This window comes from Primulina huaijiensis, chromosome 17 (genome assembly GCF_012295235.1).
Source record: "Primulina huaijiensis isolate GDHJ02 chromosome 17, ASM1229523v2, whole genome shotgun sequence".
Classification (NCBI taxonomy): domain Eukaryota; kingdom Viridiplantae; phylum Streptophyta; class Magnoliopsida; order Lamiales; family Gesneriaceae; genus Primulina; species Primulina huaijiensis.
The window spans coordinates 4,434,966-4,458,146 of NC_133322.1; the positions used below are offsets into that span (position 1 = coordinate 4,434,966).

General features: G+C 39.1%; 3 protein-coding genes across 6 annotated transcripts; 2 read left to right on the top strand and 1 right to left on the bottom strand.

Annotated features, from left to right (window-relative positions):
• Window positions 1-1,065: 1,065 nt before the first annotated feature.
• On the top strand, window positions 1,066-11,639 carry LOC140962859 (transcription elongation factor SPT6-like). 2 transcript variants are annotated; one of them, XM_073421907.1, is made up of 17 exons: window positions 1,066-1,306; window positions 1,423-1,503; window positions 2,159-2,267; window positions 2,394-2,478; window positions 2,562-2,715; window positions 2,784-2,916; window positions 2,995-3,241; window positions 3,328-3,522; window positions 3,627-3,746; window positions 4,032-4,418; window positions 4,489-4,599; window positions 4,684-5,463; window positions 5,600-5,738; window positions 5,908-7,085; window positions 7,664-7,873; window positions 8,463-8,937; window positions 9,380-11,639. In XM_073421907.1, exons 1-17 carry the CDS (start codon window positions 1,273-1,275, stop codon window positions 11,527-11,529), a joined length of 6,588 nt encoding a protein of 2,195 aa, XP_073278008.1. In that variant the 5' UTR covers window positions 1,066-1,272; the 3' UTR covers window positions 11,530-11,639. The 2 variants fall into 2 exon arrangements, with proteins under 2 accessions (XP_073278008.1, XP_073278009.1); XM_073421908.1 differs by having other exon boundaries at window positions 2,565-2,715.
• Window positions 11,640-12,026: 387 nt separating this feature from the next.
• Window positions 12,027-14,922, top strand: LOC140962861 (nascent polypeptide-associated complex subunit alpha-like protein 1). Its single transcript, XM_073421912.1, has 4 exons — window positions 12,027-12,212; window positions 13,079-13,151; window positions 14,121-14,248; window positions 14,366-14,922. Exons 1-4 carry the CDS (start codon window positions 12,156-12,158, stop codon window positions 14,696-14,698), a joined length of 591 nt encoding a protein of 196 aa, XP_073278013.1. The 5' UTR covers window positions 12,027-12,155; the 3' UTR covers window positions 14,699-14,922.
• Window positions 14,923-16,681: 1,759 nt separating this feature from the next.
• Window positions 16,682-21,291, bottom strand: LOC140962860 (uncharacterized). Of its 3 annotated transcripts, none has more exons than XM_073421909.1 (2): window positions 21,174-21,291; window positions 16,682-20,624 (listed from the first exon to the last, which is right to left on the bottom strand). In XM_073421909.1, exons 1-2 carry the CDS (start codon window positions 21,279-21,281, stop codon window positions 16,827-16,829), a joined length of 3,906 nt encoding a protein of 1,301 aa, XP_073278010.1. In that variant the 5' UTR covers window positions 21,282-21,291; the 3' UTR covers window positions 16,682-16,826. The 3 variants fall into 3 exon arrangements, with proteins under 3 accessions (XP_073278010.1, XP_073278011.1, XP_073278012.1); XM_073421910.1 differs by having other exon boundaries at window positions 16,682-20,618; window positions 21,165-21,262; XM_073421911.1 differs by lacking the exon at window positions 21,174-21,291 and adding an exon at window positions 20,859-20,882.
• Between the last annotated feature and the right edge of the window lie 1,890 nt (window positions 21,292-23,181).

The window sequence follows — 23,181 nt, forward strand, 5'->3', positions numbered from 1 at the left end:
AATAAAATCAAAGCACATGGGATAATAGTTAGCGAGTCGAGTTTGATAAACTAATTCTTCTTTGTTTTGAATCTGATGAGCATGAGCTCGAATTCATGAGTCGAGTTCGAGTTTAACTCAAACTTGACTCATTTATATATTAATTTTACATATCAGCGATTCGTTTCAAAGGGTTAATAAAATATAATTTTATTTATAATGATGTAACATTTTAAATTTAATAAAGATGAAATTTTATTATAGAATGGTATATGTTAGTAAGAAACTAAAATAAATCAAATCGATAATTAAAATGTTGGCACTTTCTTTATATCTAGATGTTTTTTTGGAACTGGGAGTTGAAAGAATTTGCTTTTTTCTTTTTTTATACCAAAGAAACAAAGTGGTTCAATTCAAATTTTTCGGCCTTTTTCGATAATAATTTAATTTAATACATTTTTAATTATCTTGTAAATATTAGAATGTTTAAAATTTCATTTCATTTAAAACTCTTATTTCCATATTTTAAATTTATCGACGCACAAATAAATAAATAAATTAATATTATTGCTTGAATTTTAAAATTTTACTACTTAAGTTAAAAACTTCCATTTTTAAGGCCTTCGACTTTAAAGTAGCAAATTCTTCGAGTTCGAAATTTGAAAACTTTTGAACAATAAATTTTAATTTCAAATTCAATTTTCTATATTTGTAAAAGTTACATGAATTGACTATATATCTCACGCCCAAAAAAATGGCAATCTGATTATATATCTTCAAAGTTCAAATTTTATAAAATAATAAATTTTTAGCAACCCCGTAGTATTTATATAATTTTATAAATATTGAGGAAACGATAGAAACCGTAAGAAAAGACATCAAAATATAGAAATTTACTAAAATTATTTTTCTATAAAAATTGCAGTGTAATCTTTCATTTTTTTTATAATTATATTTTGATTTTAATATAAATATAAATCAAATAAATTTTAAAAAAATATTATATAAATACGCAACGCATATATTGATGTACTAGCGTGTATAAATTCACAAAATACATTAGTATGGTACACCTTACGAAAAATAGAAAAAAAAAACAAAAATAAATAAAACAAAGGGATGACGTCAGTCACTCTGCGAGGAGTGCTGCTTTTTGGTGTGTGCAGTGGAGAGGGGAAAACCAGGGGTCTCCCGTAGGCATTTATAGGGTTTGCTCCCATTTTCATTTCCCACGCGTTAGCATCGCAAGGATTTCCTCTCTCGCTACTGTTAATTTTCACTGATTTCACCACAATGGCTGGCAGAAAAGTGGTCTCTGCTGATGACGGTACGATGTTTTCGCGAACTAAGCGGCATTTCTTTGAAAACACAACAATCTGAAACGTGTGCTGGTTTTAATTGTTACCGTCTTTTTTTTCGGCTGTGACTATGTTGTGTACGCAGACGCTACTGGATTTCAGAACGAGGGAGATGATGGGCTGTACGAAGATCTAGCTGAGGATGACGATGAAGATGAAGATGACGGTATTGTTCGCCATATTTTTTTATTCCCTTGAAATATCTACCCTGTGTTAGAAGCTTTTTGTTTTTATTTATTTAATTTTTTCTTTGCGTTTTTAGTTTTCTGTTGTGTTGTTTCTGTAGGTTTCTGTTCAAATATTTTGCGGGTTTTTTTGTTTTTGTTTCTGATGAAACGTGAAATTATTTTTTCTTGTAATGTTGGTCATCGACTCCTATCCTGGTGACTGAAGAACTTGGTGCATGCAATCGAAGATATCCTTCTTCGGGTCTTTTGTTCTTTTAGCTATGAGCAATCATCTCTATTTTTCAAACACGTATTTGGAGTTTTTTGCAATTGGGTAAAAGAAACACGGATGCACAGAATAGTTTCGGTGTTTAGCGTGGTGCTATCCTGGTTCGCTGTTATCGACTCTTAATTTTGATAATTCTGTCACAAGAAAGAAAGGGCTGTTTAATGGACTTGTAAGTACCATTTTTGAGTGTTTAATTAATTAAATTGAATATGCTACGGATGAAGGAATGCTATTATTTTAGAAATCTCCATTTCGTGATCGTTTGCATGTTGACTGGCATCATTTTTTTTTTAATTTTTTTTGGATGTTAGTTCAGTGCATACGATTTGGTAAACATTTGGAATTATTGTGGTGTATCTAAGCAGACGGACTGGATGCTTATGAGAGAGATGGGTTTATTGTGGATGATCTGGACGAGGAAGATGAAGAGGACAACTGTGGTGAGAGACAAAAGAAGAAGAAAAAAAAGAAAAGGTTGTCTAATTTGCTGTCTCATATATTTTTAGTTGTAGATTTTTAAGTGCTCATGTTTATATATCTGTAGTTAAAAGGTTAAAAATGTCTGTTATTGTCATCATTGATTCGTTCAATCAACTACAGGGAGGCTGAGAGGAGTTATTTGCTCGACGAGGATGATTATGAACTACTCCAGGAAAGCAACATTTCTGTTCCTCGTCCAAACCTTGTAACTATCGTTGTTCCTCATCTTTTTGGTTTTTGGGGCTGCTTTTAAGCACAGACAACTTATTATTTCGAATATGTGATAAGCAGAATAAGAAGCTTAAGCGACTAAAGAAGGCTCAGGGGGATACAAAAGAAGAGTCATCTCAGTTTTCTGGTGAACGGCAGCATAATGGAAGTGAAAAGGGGTGGCGAACAGCCGAGGAGAGACTTAAATATAGATTGTTTGGTGATGATGATGGTAATCCTCATTGGAGTTGCTTTGTGACTTCAAACTTTTAGGATATTGATTTTCTTACTATCTTCTAGGACAATCGCTTGAGGACATGGATGAAGAGGACGAACAGCAGGAAAAACAGGACGTAGATATTGCTGAAGAGGATGAAATGGCTGATTTTATTGTTGATGAAGACCAAGTAGATGAGCATGGAGCTCCTATAAGGTATTATATATAAAATCTGGGTTGTGTTACTTGTGCTATGATAAACTTTTGAGTGTACTTTGGTTCATCTCTGTGCAGGAGGAAAAAGCAACCAAGGAGCATGCAACAATCAGGAATTCCATCATCCGCTCTCCAAGAAGCTCATGAAATATTTGGCGATGTGGAAGACCTTTTGAAGATTCGCAAGTTGGAAGCTGTGGATACCTTTGGTGAAGCTGGTGAGAGGAGCCTCGAAGATCAGTTTGATCCAAGTGTACTTTCTGAGAAGTATATGACAGGAAGGGATGAGCAGATTCGGAAAATAGACATTCCCGAGAGGATTCAGGTTTGTTAAGCATCCTGTTGATATCCACCCCTTCAGGTTTTCCATTCTGAGATTTCAAGTGTCGGTACCTTTGTTGTTTTCTATAGATATATGAGGAAAGTACTGGTCTCACCCCATTAGATGAGATTAGTATCGAAGTGGAGAGCGAGTGGATATATAATCAACTTGTCAGTGGTCTAGTTCCTTTCTATGGTAAGAGTGCGGATGCGACGGAAGGATCAGATGAACTCAAGGGACATATTGCCAAATATCTAGAATTACTACATGTTCAGAAGTTAGATGTATGTGTTCTCACGAACCATTGCTTAATTTTATTATGATTTTGATGGTGATCACGTGGAGACGATTCTCCTTCTTGCTCATCGAATGTCTATCTCTTCTGTAGGTTCCATTCATTGCGATGTACAGGAAGGAGGAGATCTCGTGCCTATTAAAGGATCCAGACGATCCTGAAGCTTATCTCCAAGCTGATCCTATCGAGAAACCTAAGTTGAAGCGCCACAAGGTTGATGTTTTATGTTAAATGCTGTACATCATCCATCTATGGTTGAATGATGATTTCCAGTCAAATGGTTGTTTCTAGTTACAATATTTAAGTTGCTTTTGGGATTTGTGGGTAGTGTGACCGTCTTTCAAAAAGAAGTACTTGAAAATGATTGTGCATAAGTTACAAATAAATTTGACATTCAAATTTTCCACATTATTTACAAAAACTCCCGTCTTTTTCATTTTTGGACGGTGGCTAACTCAGGAGGATTCAGTGAGATATTGAATTAGTGGTGTGCTGCAGGTGCTCTGGACAATCCGGGACCTGGATCAGAAGTGGCTGCTTCTTCTGAAAAGAAAGGGTACACTCCAGTCATACTACGCTAAACGTTTCAAAGAAGAAATTCGAAGAGTATATGATGAGACAAAACTGAATTTAAATCAACAACTCTTTGAATCAATTACCATGTCACTCAAGGCTGCAAATTCAGAAAGTGAGGTTGATGATGTTGACTCAAAATTTAGTTTACATTTCCCCCCAGATGAAGTTGTCTTAGATGAAGGTACGTATAAAAGACCGAAAAGGAAGTCACACTACAGCATTTGCAGTAAAGCTGGCCTATGGGAGGTAGCAAATAGGTTCAGTTATAGCTCTGAGCAATTCGGATTGCAGATTTCTCTGGAGAAAATGGTAGCTTCATATTCATTTCTATTTGTGCTTGTTTTAAAGTGTGAGTTTAAATTGGTTGTATTATTTGCAGAGGATGGATGAGTTGGAGGATGCAAAGGAGGCACCAGAGGAAATGGCTTCTAATTTTATATGTATGATGTTTGAGACGCCTCAAGCTGTGTTGAAAGGCGCTAGGCACATGGTATGCTGTTTTTTTAATTTCTCCTAGAAATTCGGTTTTAGAAGGGTAGTCTTTGATTGTCTGGATATTACTGATAAAATCCAGGCTGCCGTGGAGATAAGCTGTGAACCTTCAGTCCGGAAACATGTCCGCAGTATCTTTATGGATAATGCAGTGGTGTCAACTAGTCCTACACCTGATGGAAATGCAGCCATTAATTCATTTCACATGTTTTCTGGAGTGAAGTGGTTACGGGACAAGCCGCTTAGCAGATTTGAGGATGCGCAGTGGCTGCTGATTCAAAAGGCTGAAGAGGAGAAGCTTCTGCAGGTCACCATCAAGTTACCAGAAGCAGTCCTTGATAAGTTATTAAGCGACTCGTGGGATTATTATCTGAGTGATGGTGTAAGTAAATCTTCTCAATTATGGAACGAGCAGAGGAAGAAGATACTTCAAGATGCATTTCACAATATTCTTCTACCATCAATGGAGAAAGCAGCAAGATCCTGGTTGACTAGTAGATCAAAAACCTGGTTGCTTGAAGAATATGGAAAATTATTGTGGGATAAAGTGTCTGTGGCACCATATCAGCGGAAAGAAAATAATATCAGTTCAAATGAAGAAGCTGCACCCAGGGTTTTGGCTTGCTGTTGGGGCCCCGGAAAGCCAGCTACAACTTTTGTGATGTTGGATTCATCGGGAGAAATTGAAGATGTGTTGAATGCTGGATGCCTTAATCTTCGTGGTCAAAGTGTAAATGATCTGCAACGTAAGAAAAATGATCAACAGCGAGTGCAGAAATTTATGATGGACCACCAACCCCATGTTGTTGTTCTAGGAGCAGCTAATTTGTCTTGTACTCGGCTGAAGGATGATATTTATGAGGTTTGCACAATTGAACTATGTTTTGATTATGTAAATTAAAAATATTGTTTGTTCTCTCGGACCCAAAAACTTTATAGCTTGAACCATTTTGCTGCAATTGATGTGATTCTTTGTGGTTATCCCCCTTAATAATCAGATAATTTTCAAGCTGGTGGAGGATAATCCAAGAGACTCTCAAAAAATCGATAGTCTGAATATTGTTTATGGTGACGAATCTCTTCCACGTCTGTATGAAAATTCCCGTATATCAGTCGATCAGCTTCCTTCGCAAGAAGGTAACTGTTTTTCTTGGAATTTATTAATTTCAATAATGAATGTTGGAGAAAATTGTGTTATATACTATTGATATTATGTGTCCTGTGGTAATTAATGCTTTTCCTATCAATCTTCTTGGCAATATTTTTGTGATTGACGTTGGAATTTCTTCTATCATATAATTTTTAGGTATTATTCGGCGTGCTGTGGCTCTTGGACGTTATCTTCAGAATCCATTAGCCATGGCTGCAACTTTATGTGGACCGGGTAGGGAGATATTATCTTGGAAACTTAATCCCCTGGAGAAATTTCTCACTCCTGATGAGAAGTATGGGATGGTTGAACAAGTTATGATAGACGCAACAAACCAAGTGGGTCTTGATATTAACTTGGCTTCGAGTCATGAATGGTTATTTTCTCCCTTGCAGTTCATTTCTGGGCTTGGAGCCAGAAAAGCAGCTTCTCTGCAAAGGTCCCTAGTAAGAGCTGGGGCCATTTTCACTAGGAAAGACCTGTTGACATCTCATGGTCTTGGTAAAAAGGTTTTTATCAATGCTGTTGGATTTCTGCGAGTCCGGCGAAGCGGACTGAGTTCTAGCAGTAGTCAATTTATTGATTTGTTAGACAACACAAGAATACATCCAGAATCCTACAGCCTTGCCCAAGATTTTGCAAAGGATGTTTACTGTGAATCCATGAATAATGAAGTGAATGATGATGACGATGATGATTTGCTAGAAATTGCTATTGAGCATGTTAGAGAGAATCCTCATTTGTTGACGGCTGTGGATGTTCATGAATATGCCGAACAGAAAAAACGTCAGAACAAAAAAGAAACCCTTAATGATATAAGATTGGAGTTGATGGATGGGTTTCAGGATCGTCGCAAATCACATGAAGAACCTAATCAGGATGATGAATTTTACATGATTGCTGGAGAGGCGGAAGAAACTCTGTCTGAAGGAAGAATTGTTCAAGCAACAGTTCGCAGGGTTCAAGAAGATAGAGCTATTTGCAACCTAGATTCTGGACTGACGGGCATACTTAGCAAGGAAGATTACACTGATGATTGGAGGGATATCAATGAATTGAATGATAAACTGCACGAGGGTGATATTTTAACCTGCAGAATCAAATCCATTCAGAAGAACCGCTATCAAGTGTTTTTAACTTGTAGAGAAAGTGAAATGAGGAGCTACCGTTTCCAGAACAATCAGATTGTGGATCCGTACTTTCACGAAGAGCGCAATACCTTACAGCCCAAGCAGGAAATAGCTCATAAAGAGGAGTTTTCAAAGAAACTTTTTAAGCCAAGGATGATTGTTCACCCGCAGTTCAAAAATATTACAGCTGATGAAGCTTTTGAGGTGTGTTTTTCATCTTTTATCGTGTTTTATAGTGAATATATGTCTATGCCCGTGTTTCATTTTTCTTTGTTCGAGATTGCAAAAGGTAGTAGGATTATTTGTCAGTAAATGATTGGAGAATTTCTAATTATTTCACTTAGAGATGCTGAGTAATGGTGCATGTCAAATTGTTGGCTATCTTCAAAGTTGCAAAATTTCAGATTTGTAGATTTCCTTGTAGATTGGTTTGTAAGTTATTGCTGATGCTATTTGGGTTGGTTATAGCATGAAGTTTTCTATACATTCAAAAGTTTTACGTTGACTACTGTATAAAGAATCTCTACGTTTGTCATTTATATTTCCTATTTGATCAAGTCTCCCATTTATCGGGAAGAGGTATCTCGATCTGTATATGGCAGAGAACTCTAAGCTATTACCCTCAAGGCTTTGGCTTTGGTAATAGCTCTACACCTTGGGTCCGACCACATGGATGACTCTTGGACACACAAACTCATTTTTGGCTCCATCCTTATCTTTGATTTCTTATTAAACTTTAATTTAATTTTCTCATGAACTTTTTCTTCAATGTTGGGCTATAGTTTCTCCGGGACAAAGAAGCTGGTGAAAGTGTTATTCGTCCCAGTTTACGCGGGCCTTCGTATTTGACTTTAACGCTGAAAGTTTGTGATGGGGTTTTTGCTAACAAGGACATAGTTGAAGGTCAAAAGGAACTCAAGGACATCACAAGCTTGCTCCAAATCGGAAAGAAATTGAAAATTGGAGAGGATACATTTGAGGATCTTGATGAGGTAATTGTTTGCAGTGGTTAAGGCTTGAAAACTAAACAAGTTTTGATTGTAAAAATTTGATGAATCTCGACCTGCATAAGGTGTCATCAAGGCTCTGAACTGTGCTGGAGCTTGTTAATCCACTGTTTTAGGATGCAAATATTGCGTGTGTACCAGTGCTTTGCATGTTTTCTCTCTTTCGCTCTTTTTTTATTATCTGTTGGTAATGTTACGCACTAGCACAGAATGGAAGAAGCCTTTTCCTTCCTTTCTGGTTAGATTTTTCAACTTTTGGCTGAATGTTTGTAGATTGGCTGTCTCAAGGAGATTCAGCTCTTTTTATTCAAGAAATTTTTTTTGATTATTTAATACAGTCAACCTTCAGGTTGCAACGTTAGATATTCTTGATTCTGTGAATTTTGACTAGGAATTTTTACATGATTGCCAATATTGTCTTGTATTAATTAACATGCTAGTTTGTTTGGTGTGTAGTGTTCTATGATTTCCATATGAATTAGGCTATTGTTTTGTGTTGGGACTTGGATGGAATTGGTGCAAAAGCAAAATATTTTATGAATTCAACTTCTTTATCATGCTATTCTTCATTCAGGTAATGGATCGATACGTGGACCCATTAATAGCTCATTTGAAGACAATGTTAAATTATAGGAAATTTATGAAGGGCACTAAAACTGATATTGACGAGCTCCTTAGAATCGAAAAAGCTAAGATTCCAACAAAAATTGTGTATTGCCTTGGGTTATCTTATGACCATCCTGGCACATTCATCCTGACTTACATAAGAAGTGTGAATCCACATCATGAGTACATTGGTCTCTATCCAAAGGGATTTAAGTTCCGTAAACGAATGTTCGGGGACGTAGACCGTCTTGTTGCATATTTTCAGAAACACATTGATGATCCACACAGTTCTGGTCCAACAATTCAATCAGCTGCTGCTATGGTGCCAATCAGAAGTTTTGGTTCTGGTGATGACTGGGGTGGTTCAAACAATAATGACGGTGATCGGGGTGGAAGCCAATCTATGGATGGAGATAAAACTTTTGGAATGGGTTCTAGAGGAGGTAAGTTAGAAATTTTTCATTCCATCCACCTGCTATATATATGTTATAAGGTGTCTATATCACAATTTCTCAAATTCATACGTGGTTCGTTGATATATCTAGGTGGCTTTTCTTAGTTGATTGATAATTTTCCTTTTTCTTAATGCTGATTGCTTTGTCCGCTGAGTTATATTATTAAATTTGATTTGGTAAAGGTATTTGATCCCTCGGTTTTTTGCGTCAGCATGTTTAGTTTTTTTTCGAGAATCGCAAACTGCAACTGCTTTGTTTGGTGCTACATTGTACAATAATAAAGAAGTCTCCTCCTTTATCTTAATTTGGTTCACTCCTGGATTAAATTTTCCATGAATTGTAGTTTGCCTAAGCATCTTAAATTTGTTTTAGTTAACTGAACAACGGCCTTTTTGTAACATTTATTTTCTTTACAATTTGTTTCTCTCAGGTAGAGGTGACTCTCAAAATGGTGGGCGTGGGCGTGGGCGTGGGCGTGGGCGTGGGCGCGGGCGCGGTCGGGGTCGTGACTCCTATGGTGATGGCATGCCTGACAAACATGACTTTGATCATGACTCACAAAAGTGGGGTTCTGACAATGACAAAGGTGTTGACTGGGGAGGTGGGGCAAGTGGAAGCGCCGGTGGTTGGGGTGGTGGTGATGGCAGTGGAAATACTGGTAGTTGGAGTGGTGTTGGAGGTGGAAGTAAAGGTGATGGTAATTGCGGAGGTGGTGGAAGTGGAAGTGCTGGTGGTTGGGGTGGCGGCGGCAGCGGCAGTGGAAATACTGGTGGTTGGGGTGTTGCTGGAGGTGGAATTAAAAGTGGCAGTAATTGGGGAGGTGGGGGAAGTGGAGGTGCTGGTGGTTTGGGTGGAGGAGGTGACCGAACTGAAAGTTCTGGTGGTTGGGGCGGTGGTGGCAGAGGAGGTGACAGAAGCGGAAGTGCTGGTGGTCAGGGTGGTGGTGATGACAATGGAAATAATGGTGGTTGGGGTGGTGCCGGAGGTGGAAGTAAAACAGACGGTAATTGGGGAGGTGGTGGAAGTGGAGGTGCTGGTGGTTGGGGTGGCGGAGGAGGTGACCAAAGTGGAAGCGCTGGTGGTGGAAACAAAAGTGATGGCAATTGGGGTGGTGGCAGATGTGGAAATGCCGGTGGTTGGGCTGGTGTTGGAGGTGGTGGACGTGGAGGTGCTGGTGGTTGGGGTGGTGGCAGAGGAGGTAGCCAAAGGGGAAGTGCTGGTAATTGTGAAATGGGAGGCGATGGAAATAAAACTGATGGCAGTTGGGGTGGTTGCAGAAGTGGAGACACCAAGGGTTGGGGTGAGGGCGAAAGTGGAACCACTATAGTTGGTGGTGATGGAGGAGGTGGCCAAAGTGGAAGCACTGGTGGTAGCACTGGTCATGGTGGCAGTGGAAAAACTGGTGGCTGGGGAGGAGGTGGACGTGACAATGCTGATGGTGGTGATCGTGGTGCTTCAGGTGGTAGTGGGGGTAATGGTGGTGGAAGTGGAAGGGCTGGTACCTGGGGAGGTGGTGGAAATGACAGCGATGGTGGCAGTGCAAATGCTGGTTCCTGGGGTGGTAGCGGAGGTGGAAGTGGAAGTGCTGGTGCTTGGGGAGATGCTGGTGGGACAGATGCTGGTGGCGGAAGTGTAAGGCCTGGTGGTTGGGGTGGTGGCAGTAACAATAGAAGTACTGGTAGCATGGGTGAAGGTATTGGAAGTGGTAGCACCGGTGGTTGGGGTGGTGTTGGTAGCCATAGAAGTGCTGGTGGTGGAGATAGAGGTAGTGGTTGGGGAAGTGGTGGTGACGGAGGAAGCACTGATGGTTGGAAAGGTGGTGGACATGACAATGCTGGTGGTGATTGGGGTGGCAGCCATGGTGCTTTAGGGGATACCAAAGGTGGCGGCCGTGGTTGGGGTGGCGGCCGTGGTTCTTCAGCTGGTGGCAGATATGGTCGAAGTGGAGGCACTGGTGGTAGGCGTGGTGGCAGTAGCAGCAGAAGCACTGATGGCAGGGGTGGAGGTACTGGAAGTGGAAGCACCGGTGGTTGGGGTGGTGACAGAGGAAGCACTGGCGGTTGGAAAGGAGTTGGACAAAAGAATACTGGTACTGGTTGGGGTGGTAGCCATGGTGCTTCAGGTGATAACAAAGGTGGAGGTGCTGGTTGGGGTGGCGGACATGGTTCTTCAGGTGGAGATGGAGGTGGAGGTGGTCAAAGTGGAGGTGCAGGTGCCTGGGGAGAAAGTGGAGGTGCAAATGATGGTGGTTGGGTTGGTAGCGCAAGTGGAGGCACCGGTGCTTGGGGAGTTGCCGGTAGTTCAAATGCTGGCGGTGGCAATACAAGTACTGGTGGTTGGGGCGGCAGCAGCAGCACTGCTGGCAGGGGTGGAGGTACAGGAAGTGGAAGCACCGGTGGTTGGGGTAGTGGTGGTGGCAGTGAAACCACTGACAGTGGTGGTGGAAATGCCGGTGGCTGGGGAGTCAGCGGTACTAAGAAAGAAGGTGGAGGTGGGTGGGGGCAGGGAAGTGATGCAGCAGGTAATTCAGGATGGGGCAGTAGCAAGAAGAGCTCAGAAGCTGGTAAAGGAGGCTGGTGATTTGATTTTCCAACTTAATTAGGATTCTATTTCTTCATTTCAAGGTTCAATAGGATAACTGCTATGTCCCTCGTCTCTTACTCTCTATATATTTTGAATTCAAGGAGTAATCAATCTATGTATGGGGTGTTTGATTATATATATGATTCAATTTAGCACAATTTTCTTGTGTAGAATAAATACCTCACAACTTTATATTTTCAAACGAATATTTGATAATGATGCTAAAATTATTTAAAAATTTAAAAAAAAAAAACTAATAAAATTTTGCTTAAATTTATTCGATAGAAATTTTGTTTATCCCTAATTTAGTAATATTATTATTTATTGTATTTTATTAATTTTAACATTAATTAATAGTATTGTTGTTATCATTAATTTTTTTCACATGATTTACTATTTATCATTTTATCAATATTGTTAGGATTTTTTAATTTAAATAATGAAAATAAAAACATTTCTAATATATATGCATATATATTTTTTTTTAAAAAAAACAGTATTTAGGCTACGTTCTTACAAGCAACGCGCACTTTCTATTTCGAGGGTTTGAGTTTCGACGTTTCGTGTCCTCTCTTCACTGAAACAAGAAGGCAGTGCCTCCTCCATTTCTTCAACAATTAATCATGACTCAATCGCAGGAAGAATTGTTGGCAACTCACCTCGAGCAACACAAGATTGATGTAAGTTTATCTCGATTCAAGCATTGAATTTATTGCTTTTCAATTGTATTTGTTCTGTTTGAAATCGATTTTTTCGTTGTTGTGCCGTTTTTGCTTTTTTCTACGGATTGCTGATTGGTAGATTCGTCGGGAGCTGCTTGAGATTGTTGCTGCTGTATTCCTTCTGATCTGTTTTCCCCCCTTCTTTGTTGCTATAGTTATTGGGTTGTTTGGGCGAACTGTAGTTTCATGGTTTTGAGATGATAAAAGTACGAGCCCATAGAAGAAAAAATATTTTACAATCGTAATTAACATCAATAACAGTTTTTTTAATTTATTTATTTATTTACCTTTTAATAGTGATAAGAGTAATAAATTTCTAATTTCAAAATTCATTTAGTACTTATAGCTAATGTAAAAAGGATTTGAGATCGTCGTAGAAACACTTGCTGGATTTTTCTTGCGGGTTATGTTGGAAAATCCATCCTGTGAAAAAAAAATTTGTTAACTAATTTCTTCCTATCCAAAATGTTAGAGCAGGAGAAAGTAAATAGTGCCCCCAAACTATCTTTCTAACGAAACGATTCTCCCTCACAAGTGTCCCACTATATACATGAGTGGGTTTCGTTTCACCTTGTGTGGGTGAAAGACTGCTTGAATAATGCATTAAAAATTATTATTTTTTGGTTCTGTAACTGTCGATAGGGAGGTCGTTGAATTCTTTTTTGATCCTGTAAAATCAATGTTTTTGATGTGATTTCACTTTGGTATTCATGTGTATAGAATGCCTGTCTATCTCCCACTAGTGGAATTTTAGAGCTGCATGTGCTATGAAAATGTAAGTGTGTTGCTAACTGATGGCTTATTAATTTCAATCAATGTTGCAGCATGATGAGCCTTTAATTGAGGATGATGACGATGACGATGATGATGAGGAAGGCGACGAAGATGATGCCGAAGGTATGTGTATTGTACCCTTTTGATTTTGAAATTGTTTATCCTTTTATAAACTTGACGCTGTTTTGACTTCCTAAATGAAGTACACTGAATTGTGCTGTATCTAGATCGGACCTTAACAGAATTCAAATATTTGTGCTCGTTGGTTGAGTTCTGAAAAATTGTTTTTGTGACTCATATTTATGAGGTTCTATAATTTATCTTGATTGGGCAACTATCTGCGCCTATTTGTAATGGAAGAGTAGCTTAATACTCTTGGTGACATCTTTATGGCTTTTCCTAACACACACACACACACACCCCCTTCCCCCAACACCATCTCTTCTGTGGTTTTTAATTTCTGTTTACTTCTATTTTTTTAAAATTTTATAATTTTCTCTAAATTGTGTTACGCAGAGAAGTGCCTTGAGTCTTTTACCACTATTTTGTTAATGCAATGCTTGCATGTCAGATGCGAGTTTACATGGTACATTTTGCTATTAAGACACATGACCTTTGCTTTCTTTCTGGCTTTGTAAGTTTTCTCGTTTCTCAAATGACTGTTAAAGAAACATTTTTGAAGTCTCATTTTGGCGATCATGAAAACAAACTGTGTTGGGAAGTTGTGATCTAAAGCTTTCCGTGTGTGGTGAATCCTTACATCTAAAAATTATGTGTTAGTGTCTCCAGTTGGTGAAGTAATAGAAAGTCGGAAAGCAAGACAATCCAAGCATCTTTGAACTTCCACTGCTAATGCCTGCGAACACTTTATTTATCAAAGGCTGCCTAGTCTTCTAATTTCCATGCTTATAAGAGGGTAAATGATAATTACTTAACTGATGTGGTACACCCTAGCAAAGAGTGATGACATACATTATAACACCATCAGACTAGAAATCTCTGAATCAGTTTCATTTGCTCTTTCCTGTATAATTTAATGTTTATGTATCATAATTGCAAACTGGACCAAGTCTCTCTTGTTTCTTTTGGTAGGACAAGAAGATGCCAGTGGTAGTTCAAAGCAGAGCCGAAGTGAGAAGAAGAGCCGCAAGGCAATGCTAAAGCTAGGAATGAAGTCCATCCCTGGGGTCAGCCGAGTCACTGTTAAAAAGAGCAAGAATGTTTGTACCACTATCATTTATTGGACATGGTCATGTTAATAACTTGATTTATAACTTCCTTGACCATGTTCTAGCATGTCAACTTACACTTCAGTTTCTGTGTCAACGATGTTTCAGATCCTGTTTGTCATCTCAAAACCAGATGTGTTTAAGAGCCCAAATTCAGATACTTATGTAATATTTGGAGAGGCAAAGATCGAGGATTTGAGTTCACAATTGCAAACTCAGGCTGCGGAGCAGTTTAAGACTCCTAATCTCACAAACACGGTCCCCAAGACTGAGGCAACATGTGTTCCTCAGGATGATGAAGATGTTGACGATACTGGAGTTGAACCGAAGGACATAGAGCTTGTGATGACGCAGGCTGGGGTTTCAAGAGCCAGGGCAGTCAAATCACTCAAGGATGCAGATGGAGATATAGTCTCTGCCATTATGGAGCTCACAAACTAGTATAACTTCTTTGTGTCTGTTTCGCTTTAAATGGTCACAATTTTTCTTTGAATATGTCTGAGGCCTTGAATCGTTGAGGTATGAGTCATTTGATTTGCTACCTTTTCTTTGTTTTTGTTGGACATCATGTTGTGTACGATATCCATCAGCCTGCTGGATCTGATGAAAATGTTCTTTCTTGCTTATGATTTACGTGGAGAGAATTCTCACTTTCTTCACTTAAATATATTCGAGGGAAAATTACCTTTTTTGGTTCAAATTTACTGTTGTGCGATTGTCAAACGTAAGTTTTAGTCCGTTGTTTTTAACTTTTTGCAATTTTGGTCGTATTTAAGTATTTTATCATTATTCTCAATTAACAAATATTAGAACTACAAAAGATCGATGCTAAAAATATCAAAATTCTAAATAAAAAGCGATTTAAGTCAAAAATCGAAAAATACAATATTAAGATTGAAATGCTTAAATCGAAAAATACAATATTAAGATTGAAATTCGATGACGCAGAAGATCAAGATCTGATTTACCTTTCAAGAGCAGCAGGAGCCCATGTAGAAGGAACATTCCACGCTTCATCGACAAGAATCAGTGGATATCTATCGATATGAATACGAACAAATTGATATATAGTACATAGTTGCAAAGCGAACATGTAAATGATGTTAAAAGACAATAAAATTGCAATCCTATGACATCAAATCATCACATCGGACGGCAGTGAAGATGATTGATGAAGTCGGTATTCAATGTTTGCAGAGGTTCAAAATCCACTATATTGTTCAACTAGTATAATACATATATCATGCACTAAATTCCTTCAAAGATGGTCCCAAGTTTGAAGATGGCGGACAAAGTAATTAATGTTAAGAAGACCAGTTTGTATTTGAAAAATGTCAGTGGCAGTGGCAGTGGCAGTGGCAGTGGCAGTTGTATCACTTTCCCCTTTTTCCTATAAATATGTAATCCGTATATGTTGTAAAATTGGAGACTTGTCGCTTTACCAAAAACCATAGTTGATGTTAACAGTATAACTCCAATATTTTAAACCATAAAACAATTTACGTATTACAATTCAATCGTTCCTCTAACAAGATAATTTGTGTACCCAAAGTTGCATGCAAGATAAATTAATAAAGCATCACAAGTGCAGAGAAAAAAAAAACTTAGAGATATATTTGAGTGTACATTAAAATATATATTAATCCATAGTCTTCTAATTCATCATTCAGGGCTAAGTTCTTCGAGCAACTTAGGGTGCTACCTTGAATTAACCTAATTTTTGTCTAAATTTAGACCTATCAATGTGACCGATAAGATACGAAATTTTTTACTTCATGGTTTATTAGTTTTCTCTTGGCCTGAAATTTCGGCAAAAATAGTTGGTCATATAACGTATTACTGAAGAACTTTGAGAAACTATCTTGGTTATCAATTTTTTTTAATGACTTCAACTTCTATGTATGTGTTTCTATGTATATATGAGATGGATCGATCAGTCTATACCTACAATGAAAAATAATAATTTTGACGAAAAAATTAATATTTTTTTTCATTAATTAACTTAGATCGGAGCGTAAGAGAGTCGAATACATTTTTTTTGTGTTTTAGAAATAGTATAATACCTCTTTTTCTTTACACAATTATGAATATATTTTATCCATGACACTGAAAAATGAAGCATCCGACCATTTTTAAGCAACAATTCATTGAAAAGTTTCAAGGTACTATGTCTTAATGAATCAATACATAGGCATATTAAAAACGGAGGGAGAAATATTATGATATTTAATCCCCGTTAAACAAATAATTGATGAAACGTCAGTATGTTCTACTATAACACTGATCAGTGATCGCATTCATCGAAAATTCCAGCAACCCACACCTGATCCTGGAAGGGGCTCAATAAGTTGGTTGCTTTGCAGCGGATATCTTCTGGGTTAGCCGGGTTAAATCGATAGCCCTACGCTACGCGTAACATCATCGTTTAGCAAATTTCAAAAATCCATTCATTGAACACAAATTGGAATAGCAAGATGACAAATTCCACTAGAGAGCAACCAGCATCTCTAAATTATGTAACACACAGCGCCTAGAGTTCTTTTACCAAAATAACAAATAATACACCAAATCAGACAAATATGTGCAGTTCAGGTCTGCTGAAAACATTATTTTCTTCGTCCTCTAGTACGGGATATGAGGCAACAAGAGCATCCTGAGCACCAATGTAAAGGGAATTGTAAATTTTCCAGTAAACTTCTCTAACCTTTCTTGCCGGATGAAAGAGTCCTTGAAGACAATAGTTCAACACAATAGCTGCCCCAAGTGCCGCCCTCATTCCTTCAATAGCTTCCATGACAGCGTTAATAACATGTGGGGATGTCTCAAAAATGTTGGGCCAGACATAGTTCATCAGGTGGATTAAAGCGTCTTCACATCCCAGACCAGCGACTCCCAGGGCCATGTGTTTGACTGCTGATGCGGCAGTTTGACGATGAACCAAATCTCGGTCCATGAGGGCATCCTCGAGTAATGGAGTCACTGCATAAATGTAGTCCTTGCCCATCTCGCCTATGTACTCAAATAGGAAGGAAAGAGACTTAAGAACACCATTCTGAACATTGAGCTCCGGCACACGGTACTCATTCATCAATGCAGGTAAAACCGTGAATGGTGAGCATGTTTCAGCAACAATTGCTATGGCCACAGTTGTGCACACCCGGTTTTGACGTTCCTGCACCTTGAGGTTGTTTAGCAATGTTGCAAGAACATCTTGTGGCCCAATGGCTTTTGCAATATAACCAAAAGTATTCACAGTTGCTCTACGGATACCCTTCTTGTGAGCTTTGAGCATCTCCAGAAGCTCAAAACAAATCCTCATCCACTCCCTTGCAGGAACAAACTCAGCCCCTCGGTCAGCAATTCTTCCAACAAGATCTATACAATTTTCTTGGACTTTCTCATGGCGATTCTTCAAGATAGGAGTTAGCCGAGGGAGCAAATCCTTGATTGGCGGTGTCATCTTGGTCATCCCGATAACATTGACGATAGCCTTGAGAGCGCCCAATATCGAACCCAGAACTTCAGGATACTCCTCTCCCAAATACTCATACAATACGACACCAAGATGGCCCATCAATTGTTCTTCTCCACACTGCTTCATAACCACTGCAATCCTGGATATAAGATCTGCTGCCTGCTGTCTCACTTTAGCACTCTTATTGTTAAGCCGCCATTTAATTGTGCCGCAAATCTGGGGAAGGTATGGCTTCACTTGGTGACCAAGGGTGTTCACAACAGCACCAAAACCATTTAGCATCACATTAGCATCATCACTAGTCTGTTCTTGAAACGCATAGAGAATCCCATCAATCAATAGCTCTTCTAAGCGAGCGTCAATATCAGATGCTCCCAAGTTTGTCACCACTTTCTCAATTGTCTCCATAACCATCCTTCTATATGGCTCACTTTCATCTTTCAGGTCCTCCACGGTTCTTCCCACTATATCAGCAACACCAACTTTGTTCGCAATCTCAACAGTGGTTTCAACAAGCTGTTTGTAGTTTCTCCTGTCCAAGGCCATCCTTCTGACCCAGAAATTACGGAAAAACTCCGGAAGAATATCATTTCTGATATAATCTGGCTCTACACCCTCAGTACTCACACACTGTTTTACCACTTTCAGCACTATTTTCTTCATTTCTTCATCAGGTGACTGGAACTCGCGGATCAGAATAACCATGACTTCCTTGGTGTAGTAGCTGGCATATATCGCATCCATGAGTGGTATGATAAAACCAATGGCTTTCAAAAAGGCAGCCAACACCTTCCCACGGTGGGACCTTATACCCTTCCACAGAGGCTTCAAAACTGAGTCAAAGCTTTCAATACCATAAGGGGCTGCAGCCTCAGCAAGCGCCGCCAAGGATAGAGCAGTGATCGTTCTGACTTTCTGATTTTCATCATTAAGACCATGTTCAATGATCTCAACCAGTGATCTCAGATGTGGAAGAACAGCACAGCCAATTAGAATGGCAATCTGTTGTACTATTTTGATACCTGTGTGACGAGCTTGCCAAGATTTCTTGCTCTGACACACGGCTTTCAAGAATGGCAACAATGCAGGGATCCCAAGAGCAGAGGCAACAACACTAAAAGCTCTTGCAGTGGTGTTCCTAACATACTCATCAATGTTGTCAATATCTGGACGCATTGCAGCAATCATTGTGGCCAACCCAGCTGCCTTGCTAAGATTTGAGATGATTTCTCTACCTTCTACCCGAGCATAATAATCCTCGTCGATTAAAAGAGGCTCGATAACCACCAATATTTTGTGCACATATGGACGAACCAACTCATCTAATTTATAGAGCACCCTATCAATAACTTTAACCAACAAATGTCTCTCCTGGTCCTCCAATGTGGGTTGCATGAGCAGTGGCAAAATACGGTTAAACAGTGGCCCAGCACCAAATTCCCTTGCTTTATCTGTGAGTTGTCTCAATGCAGTTTTCCTCTGTGGAGGAGTACCGTTTTTTACTTTCAGTAAAAGTTTCATTATCTTTCTCTCCTTCTGCTCTTCTGGCGATAACTCCTCTTCATTGTCTTCATTTAGCAGTGAACCAAAATACTGGTAATCCTCAGGTTTCATCAATGGCAAACCACCCGGCATCTCTTTTGGCACATCAAACTGTTGGCCTCGGTTTTCTTCTGGGATATTATACAGGGGTGTTGCCATTGGAGTAGGTGTGGCAAGAAGTTTCCGGGCAGGTGTTCTAATAGGTACATAGGTAGCAGGTGGGTCCAAAATCTTATATCCTTCCTGTGGAAACATTGCATCAAGTTCCTCATCAGTTAATGGCCTATTCCTATCCTCAATATCTTTCTCCCATCTCAACAAGTTATACTGTTCAGGAGTCATTGCACTACGCATAATGGCATTCGGAGTAGGGGTAGCCATATCGACAGCACCAAAAGGAGTGACACCAGGGGTATAAGCTGCAGCAGGGGTAGCACCTGGTGTGGCACTGCCCATTGTGGCTGGAGTCTCATCCCATCTCGACCTCTGTTTTTTTGGTGTTGGGGTAGCCATCCCTCCCAGCTTTGGTGTAGCGTCCCAAGCCATTCCTGCAGGAGTTGCCCCAGGCGTAACCCCTCCAGAAGGAGTTGCATCCGAATCATTTAGGCGTCCTGGTGTTGGTGTCTCATCCCACCTATTTCTCCTTGAAACTGATGGTGTTGCATCACCAATTCTCCCAGGTGTCGGGGTGGCATCCCACCTTCCAATTCCAGGCGTGGAGTCAGGCAAATCCCAGTCAGACCCTGTCTTGGCCTTCTTGTCAACAGCACTCTCATCCTGAGACACGTCCCATCTATTCCTCTTTTTTGGCTTCTCTACATCTTTCTCCTTCGCTTTTGATTCTTCTTCTTCCTTCTTCTTCTTTGCTATCTCCCTCTTCACCTCCTCTTCCTTCCGCTTCAATGCTTCTTCTCTCATTACATCAGCATAAGTCCTGACTTCTGGCCCGGGCGTTTTGTCCAAAAATGGATCATTCCTTGCAGGGGATATGATCCTGTTCAACCTCCTCCTCCTATAATCATCCTCCCTGTCGATAATCTTACTTGATTGCTTAAACCCAGACATGTCATCCTCCTCCCCAGTTCTCAAAGGCTCCTTAAGAAACTGTTTCGGGGCAGTAAAAGATGCCATTTTCCTAGCAATTTCATTTTCTGTTCCATCAAGATTATCATCCTCATCATTGACAGCAATGGATCGCTCATAGCCCTCGTACTTGTTTGCATTATAAAGATCGGTGTCAAAAGTAAGGGAGGTTAGTGCAGCCAGGTCCTTCTCCATCTTTTGCCTTTCTTCTTTGACCCTCTGAATTTCCGTGTCCACATCCATTGCGTAACCAAAAATTTCCTGACACTAAGAAATAAAACCCAACCTTAAGTTCAAAATCATAAAACCGATAAGCAAAAAATTATGATAAGCAACCAGAAATTAAATTTCAAATTTTAAACTAGCACAAAAAAATTCAAAACTAAACCAACTCGGTTCTTTTCTTCATCCAAAAATAATAATTGCTCATTCATCAATCGTACAGAAGACACAAATCGCCGGCCTACGTTTACTACAAAAACAAGAAAACAGACAAAATACATATGTACCGGTCCAGTAGATCAACTGGCACCAGGAATCGAGAAATGCAAGCACGCTAATTTTACAACATAGTCTAACCTACTTCAAAATCCTATTTTCCCCTCACTGTTTCTTCCCTCCTCTACTTGAGGTCGCAGAAGAGTCCGCGTGAAGGAGAAATGCAAATTCCACGAAAACTTCAAAGAACAATTCGAAAATCCAATGATGCGCAAACGAAGTAAGGCATAAGAAATCAAAATTGAGCACAACATAAACAATTGAATCAAAAAACATGTGAAATTAGGGTTCTGATGAACTGCGAGAAACCCAACCGACCTGGTTTTGGGGAGTTCTTGAGAAAGCTGGAGCTAAAACCCGATACGCGTGATTTGGAACCCTGCCGACCTGAGGCGGTTTTGGCTTTGGATTCTGTATGGACTGCATGGGCCCATAGTAGCTCAATCTGTAAATATAGCTAATTTTACAGACTGACGGCCCAACAAATACTTTAATAATACGAGTGAAGGCCCATATTCGAGCCCATCAAGTACGACAAATCTGGCCCTCATAGGTTATTGTAGTTATAATTAATTGTCTAATTGATATTATCCATACTGATATTTACAAACAATAACAATTCGGGGCGGGCCAGCCCGCCATTTTCGCGGGCCTCTAAATGGCCAACGCAGCCCAAACCACTTTGGGCCACGGGCTAGGCGGGCCGACCCGCTTATTTTTAACCTGTTTATTTTTTTAAAAAAAAAAATTTTAAACAATATCGCAGTAAACATAGAAGAAAAATATATTTTAGTCAAATAGTTTCATAAAATATTTAAAAACATTGAAATAAGAGAAATTAAGAAAGCATCAACATAATCCATAAAGAGTAAAGTGCTTAAACCAAACATGAAGATTGAGACACGGAAGAGAACAGAAAGTCGAGAAAAGACAAGGTTGTAAATTTTAGAAAATATTATGTGTTCAACAATACACATAATTATCAAACCTCCGTCGAATCTACAAAATTTCACTACAACTCGTCGGACTTCAAACAAAACCGCTCTTGGGTTCACAAACAACTGTTATACTTAAAAATTATTTTAAGATTCATGAATAAAATTTACAGAAATTTCTTCCCTTTAAGATTTATGAATAAAATTTACAGAGATTCAGATTTTACCAGAGTGAGTGATGGAGGCGAGGCCAAGGAGAAAAATAAGAAAGAAATAAGATAAGAGAGTGATGGAGGCGCATGAGACTTATTCTAATTTTTATATAAAACTTGAAACTTAGAAATATAAAAAATAAAATAAAATTATACCCTAATTTGGCGAGCCAACCCGCCCCGTTTGGGCCAGACCCATCTTGGCCCGCAACCCAAACGGGCTCAGCCCGCCTCCAAACGTGCTGCTATTTTATCAATCCAACCCGCTCAATTTTTATAGCGGGGCGGGCCGGCCCGATCCGATGGGCCTGACCCAATTTGACAAGTCTATTTATTGATCATATCAAGACACGCATCGAGCTCGACAATTTAATCAAGTCGAGCTCAAGACTAATGATATTCGACTCGTGAGCACTCAAACATGTTTGTTAATATGCTCGCGAACTCGAGTTCAGCTTGTTTAGGTGGCTCGTAAGCTCGAGTTTGACTCATTTGCTGAGTTGACAAATACAAATATTAGTATTAATCTCAATTGAAAGAATTGAACACACACACACACACACACATATATATATATATATATTTTAATTTTTAGCAAGCTCGAATCAACCTCAAACTCGAGCTCAATTTTATACTTTACAAGCTCGAAAACAAACCGTGCTCAAGTTAGATTTGTTAAACATGATAAGCGGGCTATTAATGAACCAAACTAAAGACGGCTTGATTACCATGATAAACGAGCTTTTAACGAGTCGAGCTCGAGCATGTCGCAAGTTTAGTAATTTCAAGACAAGTCGAGCTCGAACCAGATGATAAGAGCTCGAATCAACCTTGAGTTTAACAAGCCAAACTCAAACCTGATACTATTTACTTTGATTTTGATCATTTACAGCCCAACTCGAATTCCTGAAATATCAAAGGAGAATTATTATAGGCAATTTTTTATCCCAAAAAAGCTTATTCTTCTATAAAATTTTAAATTTCATTGTGAAGTAAATTTATTAAGAAAATTTAAATAAAAGCTATTTAAAAAAAATTCGATCATGCTTATGTTTTTCTTCTTTTTAAAAAAAAAATCATATGTGTTTTATTCAATGTAATTTGGGTGTCTTCCTTCACTGGTAGGTTATCAATTGAGGCACGAAAATACGAAGTTTCGTGTAAATATCCTTTTGCTTA

Bases quoted from the DNA above. Each gene is read 5' to 3' on its own strand.
- LOC140962859 (XM_073421907.1), top strand. From the start codon at position 1,273: ATGGCTGGCAGAAAAGTGGTCTCTGCTGATGACG. The intron at 4,600-4,683 runs GTATGCTGTTTT...GATAAAATCCAG, and splicing joins TGAAAGGCGCTAGGCACATG to GCTGCCGTGGAGATAAGCTG. The intron at 8,938-9,379 runs GTAAGTTAGAAA...TGTTTCTCTCAG, and splicing joins TGGAATGGGTTCTAGAGGAG to GTAGAGGTGACTCTCAAAAT.
- LOC140962861 (XM_073421912.1), top strand. From the start codon at position 12,156: ATGACTCAATCGCAGGAAGAATTGTTGGCAACTCACCTCGAGCAACAC. The intron at 13,152-14,120 runs GTATGTGTATTG...TTCTTTTGGTAG, and splicing joins CGACGAAGATGATGCCGAAG to GACAAGAAGATGCCAGTGGT. The intron at 14,249-14,365 runs GTTTGTACCACT...ACGATGTTTCAG, and splicing joins CTGTTAAAAAGAGCAAGAAT to ATCCTGTTTGTCATCTCAAA.
- LOC140962860 (XM_073421909.1), bottom strand. From the start codon at position 21,281: ATGCAGTCCATACAGAATCCAAAGCCAAAACCGCCTCAGGTCGGCAGG. The intron at 20,625-21,173 runs GTCGGTTGGGTT...TTTATTTCTTAG, and splicing joins CAAGAACTCCCCAAAACCAG to TGTCAGGAAATTTTTGGTTA.